The sequence below is a fragment of the Cupressus sempervirens genome, chromosome 2 (assembly GCF_028749045.1).
Source record: "Cupressus sempervirens isolate cs-2001-9-10 chromosome 2, ASM2874904v1, whole genome shotgun sequence".
NCBI classification, from domain to species: domain Eukaryota; kingdom Viridiplantae; phylum Streptophyta; class Pinopsida; order Cupressales; family Cupressaceae; genus Cupressus; species Cupressus sempervirens.
This window is the reverse complement of record NC_143119.1, coordinates 705,902,955-705,912,856: the sequence shown is the minus strand read 5'-3', so window position 1 is coordinate 705,912,856 and position 9,902 is coordinate 705,902,955. Positions and strand designations below refer to the sequence as shown.

The 9,902-nt window shown below is 34.7% G+C and overlaps 1 protein-coding gene across 1 annotated transcript; it reads left to right on the top strand.

The window, feature by feature from the left end:
- The first annotated feature begins 1,210 nt into the window (after positions 1–1,210).
- LOC149575328 (Calcium-binding EF-hand family protein) lies at positions 1,211–2,098 on the top strand. Its single transcript, XM_089815104.1, has one exon. The coding sequence runs from the start codon at positions 1,575–1,577 to the stop codon at positions 1,983–1,985; it is 411 nt and encodes a 136-aa protein (XP_089671230.1). The 5' UTR covers positions 1,211–1,574; the 3' UTR covers positions 1,986–2,098.
- Positions 2,099–9,902: the final 7,804 nt, after the last annotated feature.

The window sequence follows — 9,902 nt, the reverse complement described above, 5'->3', positions numbered from 1 at the left end:
TTCCAAGAACAAACTAAACTATCTCCTGTGAATAAGAAGAAAAATATAATTTACCTAGAATTTGATAATGGCTCTCTTAAATTGTGGATATCCATTCATAGATATTTTGAAATTTCTAGGGGAGAGAACCCAGTAGTTTAGCCCCATAACTTTACGTTTCTCAAAATCTTTTGCAAAAATTTATAATTACTTTTTTTTTTAACAATAGCTTACTTGGAAAGTCCCCTACTTTATAACTAAGGTCTCAATACCACCATCGTCAAATATGATGACATGTCAACATGTTTTTAGTAGACGTGTCTAAGACAACCCCCCAAAAAAATGAGACCAATGATTGTGCAAAATGGACACCCATATTGTGCAATTGATGTGACATCGCATGTTTGGTTGTTTTTCACAAGGGCATATTCCATTCAATTATAGGTAGTCATCGTAGAAATAACAACTTTAAAGTCACAAGTGTTGATGCAATGTCATCCAAAAAAATTGAACATCGAATCACCAAGTGTAAGTGGATGCTGCTAAGCTCCCTACAAAATAGACTATTATCCAAATTCCAAAAATCGAAAAATACCGCAGTACAACAAATTCTCAAGAACAAACTAAATTAACCCTTGTGAATAAGGAGGAAAACATAATATTTGCCTAGAATTTAATAGTGGCTATCTTAAATTGTGGATATTCATTCATAGATATTTTAAAATTTCTAAGGGAGAGAACCCAATAGTTCAACACCATAACTTTACACTTCTCAAAATCTTTCACAAAAATTTTAAATTATTCTCTTTTTTTTTACAGTAGCTTACTTGGCAAGTCCCCTACTTTATAAGTAAGGTTTCAATGCCACCATCACCAAATATGATGACATGTAAACATGCTTTTAGTCAATGCGTCTAAGACAACCCCAAAAAAAGTGAGACCAATGATTGTGCAAAAGGGACACCCATACTGTGTAATTGACGTGACATCGCATACTTGGTTTTTTTTTACAAGGGCGTATTTCGTTCAATTATAAGTAAGTCATCGTAGAAATAATAACTTTAAAGTCACAAGTGTTGATGTAATGTTGTCCACAAAAGTACAAATGAATGCTCCTAAGCTCCCTACAAAATAGACAATTAACCAAATTGCAAAAACCCCAAAAAAAAATCAATGTCTATTCATCACAAGCTGCATATTTACTGTAATTTCACACAAATCTGAAAAGAAAAAGTTTGACATATTTTATGTTTGATACATTTTGTAGGAAGCTTAACCTGTGCCTAGTGTAAGTATTAATTCAACAAATACGAATACAATTATTGCATCTAGGGCCCTCCCCTGGGCCTGTTCCAGAGCATTTTTAATGCAAGCTGAGGGTATGGTGGAAACTATGGATCGGGCGATCCGAGCGCTCGTACAATCCACTTGTCAAAACCACAGCAGGCCACGATCCAAGTTAGGGGCAGTGGGTTTATCTTAAACCAGAGACTTGATCCGGAATGGAGTATATAATGATCCTTTGGCCAATTCAGGAAGCATCAGCAATCCATTTGTATTCAAGACAAGGAAAGAAGTAATCAATCTCAGACAAGATGAGTGTGGTAATTCTTGACGGTTCGACGGTCAGGGAATTTGTTGCAGATGAGGTGGTTTTCAACAAGACCATTGATGAAAAGTTTGAAACCCTAGATGTGAACGACGATGGCGTTCTTTCCCGCTGTGAGCTGCGCAAGGCATTCGAGAGCCTCCGCCTGCTGGAGTCCCACCTCGGGGTAGAAGTCAAGCAGACGCCTGAGGAGCTTAACGCCCTTTACAACTCTGTCTTCGATCGATTCGACAAAGATCACGACGACCGTGTCGATCTGCCCGAGTTTCGCTCAGAGATGAAGAAGATTATGCTCGCCATTGCCGATGGTCTGGGAAATGCTCCCATCCAGCTTCTTGTTGATGATGATAGCCTCCTCAAAGAAGCCGTCGAGCTTGAATCTTCCAAATCACATTAGGTTATTTTTCATATCTGTGAAACAAACCCTAGTGCTCGTGTTTCATATGTGCAATAAAACCTAAATGCTTTTTCTTCTTGTAATCTAAACTAAAATCTGGATCTTTGTGTGGAGATCTTCGCGCCTGTGTGTAGCTTTTTCTATCGTGTGTTGTAACATATTTGTGTTATTCTTTTCTACTGGTATAAACCCTAGTTTACTGTTCCGAGGCAAAACAAGATAAATTTAAATTATTTTCGATCGTTTGCTTTTCTGGCTGGAGCTTCAGGCAGGTTCAGCAAGGGTTTATAAAGATAAAATTGCATTTGAATATGTAATTTGCAGATAAATAGGCTCATTAATTTCTGGATCAAACTATTTGACAAGGGCGACTAATTCCAAAATGACTTTAATGCTGCGATATTGCTATCGGGATTTAACTGTGTGATTTTGAGTCAAACCCATTGATTCATGTTTCATGAGTAGTGATTCAACATGAATCCATCTCTCATGAGAATAATGGAACACTTATCACTCATTGGAGCTAGGTGATGCTCACAGGGGTGAAGCACCCTTACTGGGAGGTAATCCATCCCAGTACTACTCCAGCCTGAGCGCGCTTAACTACTGAGTTTCCTCCATGGTTAAACCCAAAGCTTGGAACCCTATTTGCAAAACCTTCAAGTGTTGTGCCTTATGAACCATTCATTAGAAAGCTCCTTAAGCTCATCAATTGATTAGTTTAAGATAATGCTTCAATTTTTTGTTAATTTGACTTTTAGCGATAGTTTTATTTTTACTGTGATTCCGATAAGAGGCTTGATATGATATGATATGATAGATTTTAATGACGTCCACGAGACTAAAGTAGTCTATGGGACCCATGCAATCGCCCTCCCGAGTCAGGAGCCAAACTAGTCAGTTGCAAAGTTTTGGTTAACTTGTCTCTTCTTCTCTGAATTTTGATAATCAACTCCGCTGTTCTCTTCACTTGATCTTCCTCAAATAAATAGTTGAAGTCCTTGTTCTGCAAATTTTTTGTATAATCAGATCTGATGTCGTTGTAAGCCAAGCATTCCATGACAAAGTGTTGCTCTGTCTACACTGTTCCCATATTACAAAATAAATATGTTCTGTCTGCCCACTCTTCCTTTGGAACTTGCCATCTACCAGTTTCACATCGCAGCTGATGTGAACTAGTTCTAATTTGTGCCATCAACATTTTTGCTTTCCAATTAATAGGTGTCCTTATATAGGCCTTTTCATCATGACTAGAAGTGGGATTAAATTTTTTAATGTAATAAGATTTTTTCCTCCCTATGTGTCTTGTCCACAGAATATTGCGAAATTTTTCATTGACAAACTTTTTTATTTTTTTAATGTAAAAGACATTTTGATTGGTAACAAACCAGAAAATCGGTGATCAGACCAGCACAATCACCCAGAATCAACTATCCAAAAGAAAAATTTAATTTTCTATAAAACAGATATCTTTCTATGGTGATCAGTATATACCACTGTATGAGGTATTCTAGTTGGAAAAGCACTAGTAGATTCCCCTGGTTTAAAAATGTTACATAAGACATATTATTCTAACTCTTTTTAACTGTGATACAAAACACCTTTTGCATTAAGTATAAACACAAATTTTCTGCAGCTCCATATATTATAATGCCTTCTATTTAGCAAGCGATTCTCTTGTTTTGATTTGCAAAAAAAATCTCATTAAAAGTGTGAAGCTCTAAAGAAGAAGTGCAGTGTTGGGATTTGATCAGGTCCACCCACCTAAACTTACTTGTGGCAGCTCAGCTTGGGAACCTGCAAATTTGACAGAGATTCAACGAGTCTCAATATTATGGTTGTGTCATGTCCAGTGCTGTTCTATATATTTAGCATTAATTTGTGGTGCTGATGGCTTATAGACCCAAAATTTGCTGCTTATTTAAACATTCTGCTAAATGAAAGTTTGTATAATATTTATTGTAAATAAATGTTAGAAGAGAAACTTTAGGCAAATTTAAAAAAAGAGGAATAAATAGGGTGAAGACTTTGGCATGTTTCTAATAAGCAGTGGCTGTTTATTTTCAGCCCCCTTTTTTGGAAGCTTATCTTTAAGCTTTTAAGCAGTAGCTGCACCATTATTTTAGGAAAAGATTCTAAGGGTGGCTTTTAGGATCTATTTTTATGGAGTCGAAGGTCCAATGAAGTGAAAAAAAATTGGATTAATTGGAATCTTTTCCTCAAAAGTAGTTGCCCCTACTTTTTAGGGTGCAAATTTGAGCGGGTGAAAAAAGTGGAGGGCTAGAAATCGTAGTTCTTTGTGATTGATTTTGATCTGGGAATCTATTTTATAGATCAATGTTTGCTATCTATTTATATTTGTTTTCCCAAATCAGCCAGTTGAGTGTCATTCCTTCTTTGAAATCATAGTTCTTTGTGATTCTTCAACTGAGTATTTTCAAACCCAATCAAATGCCACCTCACCTTTTCCTTCCCAACACTGACTTGGCCTGCATGAAATCAGTGCTCTGTGTTATTTGTTTTGGGTCACTCTTACAGAAAGAAATATTTAGAGCTCAATTGTTATCGGTGGTGGTTTTAGTTAGTAACACCAGCACTATTTGTCATTTTCTTATTTCAGTTTGTTGTCTTCCATGAAAATAAATGCAATCTTATTAAATGACTGCACCTTCTATTTTATTTTTCATGTATTTTGCTAACTCCTTTCTTCTTGATTAGTTTGTTGTATTTTTAGAATTGTAAATAATTGGTATTGAGTTTTATTAAACGGATAGTAAGATTCACTTAGATGAGCATTTGATTTTATAATAATCAGTTAGTGAAGCATTGTAGGAAGATTAACTTGTCTTATTTCTTATTAATTACAAAGAATATATATTTTTTATTTTAGTTGAGACATATCTAGAAATTATTATTAATGTCTTTTTAAATTTTATTAATAGAGATTAAGATAAGTTCTATGTGAAATGTATTTTAGTTAATTAAATAATCAAACTAGTTATGAAATGAGGTAATAAAATATGTTTATTGTGTTAGAGAATGTTCTTATGTTATGTAATATGTTTGGATAATTATTTTAGTGAGGTCAAAGGGCCCTTGGTCTATTGGTGAAGTTGAAAGGCTCACAAAGAGCCCACTAGGGATCAAGTCTTGCTGAATATCAATACCCAAAGAAACTAGGCGAAAAAGTTGACCTCCATAAAAAATAAAAAATAAAAATTATTTTAGTGAAAGGGAATAGAAAAGAAATGATTGTTATCATTTTATTTAATTGGTTAATGAGAGTTAAATTTATTTATTTGAAAGGTCAAATAATTTGAGTTAGAAAAATAGTTCTCCCAAAGAAATAAATATAATTCTTTTGAATTATAAAAAGTAAATTTTGTGAGTAGAACAATTTTCTTATTTTCTTTTGTAGATTATTGTTTTATTTGAAAACAAATATAAAGACATATGGTTAATGGTTAGACAAGGAATACATTTTTCTTCCATAATTTTAATAGAACTTTTACATATTCGATTTTAGGCCAAGTGTTGTGTGTGTAATTATGATTATTGAATTCTTGGTAATGGATCACAAAGTTAGTGTAGAATTCAATTATTTTCATGAGAGTGCTGATTGAAGATAATTTTATGGTGTGATGTCATTACATTGTTGGAGAGTAGTTTATTTGTTTGAATTACTATTCCATTACTTTTCTTAGTTTTACTTGTTTAGACTTCCTCATTGTCGGGTTGGGTATCTTTCATGTGAGGAAAGATTTCGGGGAAGCTTAACAGCTTTGTGGTACAGTGGTAAAGCACTCCTACAATATTCTCGCCCTTTGTATATCTTGAGTAGGTTATGGAGGACCTATCAGAAAAGTCGCCATATTTAGGACATTTTGGTATTCTTATGTTGTCAACCAAGATCTTGGGTATATTGGTAAGTGAATGATTTGATCTTTGATAAGTAGGAGATGATTTCCACAGCTAGTCAAATTGTGATGTGAATATCAGGATTTAACTGTGTGATTTTTGAGTCAAACTCGATGACCCATGTTTCATGAGTAGTGATTCAACATGAATCCATCTCTCATGAGAATAAATGGAACACTTAGCACTCATTGGATCTAGGTGATGCTCACAGGGGTGAAGCACCGGGACTTCCCGGGAGGTCACCCATCCCAGTACTACTCCAGCCTGAGCGCGCTTAACTACGGAGTTTCCTCCACAGTTAAATCCAAAGCTTGCAACCCCATTTGCAAGCTTGCAAGCTTGCAAATGGGGTTGCAAGCTTTGGATTTAACTGTGGAGGAAACTCCGTAGTTAAGCGCGCTCAGGCTGGAGTAGTACTGGGATGGGTGACCTCCCGGGAAGTCCCGGTGCTTCACCCCTGTGAGCATCACCTAGATCCAATGAGTGCTAAGTGTTCCATTTATTCTCATGAGAGATGGATTCATGTTGAATCACTACTCATGAAACATGGGTCATCGAGTTTGACTCAAAAATCACACAGTTAAATCCTGATATTACATCACAATTTGATCTTTGTTAAAATTGTCATATTTTGAATTTGAATTTATTGATTTATCTGCATTATCATGCATATATTTGTGTATTTCTTTAAATTAAATTTGATAGTGTAATTGTTGACTAGTCAAATGTGCATATTGACTTTGACTCTTGTAGACTTTTTTGCCTTTTATGAAAATTGTTGATCTAGCTTTTGTTTTGTAGGTGTGGTCCTTGTAGTAAAGGGTTCTAATATTAGAAAGGACGAGGCTAGAATTATTTCCAAATGAATTTGGTAAAATAAATATATCAACCAAAACAATTAGCCCAAAATGACTAAATAAAAAAATCCTAAAAAACAAAATTAACATCTGATTCTTTTCACCATTATTACAACAATTGATAGATCATAGCCCGTGTGCAATGAATGTGTTAGAGACTCGCGGTGCAAAATCCTAAAAATAGAGGAATTTAATGTTTCAAGAATCTTAAGTATTTTTCTGTGAATAGTTGTGGGAATTTCTAACACTACCTATTTTATTTTATTTATGTGGAGATTTTGCAATTAAATATTTTTTGGGGGTTTTCTAGACCGTGCCTTGTAGGCATTATCAAAATCTTTCATCCTTTGCATCCTAGTTTTATTTGAAAAGTTAATTTTGTCTTTCCTACAATGAATATCGATAAACGTATTTATTTATTTAAAAATAAGCAAATCTTTGTTTAGATAATTTTTTATTCTAAATTTAGAGGCTTTTTTGTCATGTTTGAAATTGTAGGTGCATCTATAATTGTGATTTCCACTAATATAAAATTGATCCATAATTTGAAAAATCTTATTTTTACTTAAGGCCAAGTCAATAAGCTATTTTCACAAATTATATAACAATAATGCCAAGTCAACCCACTTTTAACTTTTAAATTGTGTAACAATAATAAGTATAAAAGGATATCAACTATAAATTTACCTGAATTACCAATGTAGGTTTAGAATTACTCTTCTTTGGTAATTAAATTTTACTAGTATTGTGAAATTCATAGTCCTAATTGTTCCTCATAGCACCACTCTACATTATATGCTTTGATTTGCATCACCAGATTGCAATCAATTAAAAGAATTTAAACTAAAAATTCTTACATAAGAAATTCTTTCAAGTTGCTCAACACCATTACTTTTCAATTACAAGTTCACATACTATCAATTTATATCAGATGCTATAGATTTTAGGAAAAAAAAGTGTTTGCAAGTATGAAAAGTCTTGAAGACATAAGGTGAAATTGTACAGATTAGTCAAGAATTTATAAAGGAGGGTCATTTCCAACAAAAATAATTAAATATGTAGTTTTGTAAACTTGAACTAGTAACTTTGAGAATACTGTAATTAGAGTCTAGGTGGGTGTAAGTGCTTTGCTTGGCAATGGTATTAATGTAGGGCAAGTTCTTGGGATTGTTAGGATTATGAATAAGAGGGTTCCTCCCCCAAAGCCTCATGTTGGTGAACGAAACTTTTCTTGGGTTGCCAAATTTGTTGTTGTTATTCCCCTACTCCCCTAGACAAAGCCTCAACCCCTTTCTTGTGTAAAAATCTCACCTACAATGGGATGTAGCCTTGACACGAGGAATAATGTGAGTTGGTTTTCATATTTAATGATTTTTGGCTTTCTTTTTTTGGACCACCGTCATTAGGTTCAAACTTTTTGAGACCTTCAGTACCTGCTAACATAAAGCTTTTCCATTGTGCTAAGAGGTGTTAAATTTTTGTTGTCTTTTTCTTTTTCTAATAACCAAGATTTGGTGTTGAACAAGTTGTGGTTTTGGTGATTTACTTTCTTTCTACCAAGTCTTGGTTAATCTCCTCCAACCTTCTACTACACCACTCAATGTTTGTCTAGTATGGGTTTCTCTCTAATCTCCCCTTCATTTTTAGAATTCTTGTTTTACATTCATCATAAGCTCTCTTGGTTGTTTCTTGAAGGTGGATGATACCTCGACCGTCATGGGTCTATCTACCTTTGCACACATCTTGGTTTATATTGGCATTTATACACCTCTTCATGTGGATGTGGATCTTATGGTTCAAGATTGTCCATAGACTTGGATTAGGAGGGCCTCCCCTTTAGATGTCATTGTTGCTTGTCAATTGTTCACCTTATAATAGATTGTTCATCTTGCATTGTAAAGGTGTTTTTAGTTGGTGGAAGGATGATCATTTGACTATCTAAGCTTGTGATTCTTTCTTTGATGACTCTCACAAGTTGTTGACGACTCCCTTTAGGATGTCACTCTTGTTGTGAATTTGTCCTCCTCAGACTTGATGGACCCTACTCCACCTCGTATGGCTGAAGCTCCCCCTCTGAGTGTGAGGGCCCTTCTTAGTCTATTACTCATGATCTACACCAACCTATGGTTGATAGTGTGCAACCTTGTCAATATTTTGCTCTTGGCACTGTCAAACTCTCAAAATGGGTTCCTCCACTAGCTCCTCCTTGTGAGAAAGTTTCTAGTGAGTGTACTAGCTAGATAATGGTCCAGTGGCATAGAAAGAACCATCCTCTAGGGTCCACTTTAGTGGTGAATATTCACCATTTGGCGAATTTTTCCCATCGACCATCATCAGTTTGGCAAAAAAATTCTACATATGTGGTGTGACGTGTCATCCCAAGTTTACCAAAAATAAGTCAAACCCTTGAGCCCATCGCCATAGGATTTATGCCATCAAATCTCCTTTTGAAACAAAATAGCCAATCAAAAATATTTTTTGTAGATGACAAATTAAACACATTCGCCTATGATTTCTGAAGCGAAACTTTTTGGATGGCCTCAATTCACCCTTGGTTTAAAAAATGTTTTAGGAGAGGGAGGACATTTGCCCCCCAAATATGCAGACGCATGTCACACACTAATTCAATTTTTCCAACTATATTATGCATGGTTGTATAATGGACGAACCATATTCGCCTTTTAAATTCCAAAATATGTGTTTTCATTACGTAGGCTTTGCCAAATATTTTTTATGTGCTATAATATTCCTATAGAATTCACCAAAAAAGAGTGGTATAAATACATTCATAGATCAATAAGTTGTCTCAATTCCAATCAATAGTGGTCTCAATTTTTCATACTGCCAAGATCATTGTCGACCAAGTCGCAAGTGCAATAACTTTATTTTAGCCAATGGTGATTAACTCATACCCCTAGATTTGTATGTTCTTAGTAATTTTAGTTTTTTCTTATTTATTAGATACAAGTTAGACTATTAGTGGTGAGTTATCAACTGGGACCAGTGACCAGTACCACCGAGTCATGTAGTAACCATAGAGACCTAGGACATCTATTTTTTATAGTGTAGGTTGTACAACCAATGAATACTATTTCGATAAATATATGTAATAGACTCTAGTTGACTATCACTATTTGAACAA

Bases quoted from the DNA above. Each gene is read 5' to 3' on its own strand.
- LOC149575328 (XM_089815104.1), top strand. From the start codon at position 1,575: ATGAGTGTGGTAATTCTTGACGGTTCGACGGTCAGGGAATTTGTTGCA.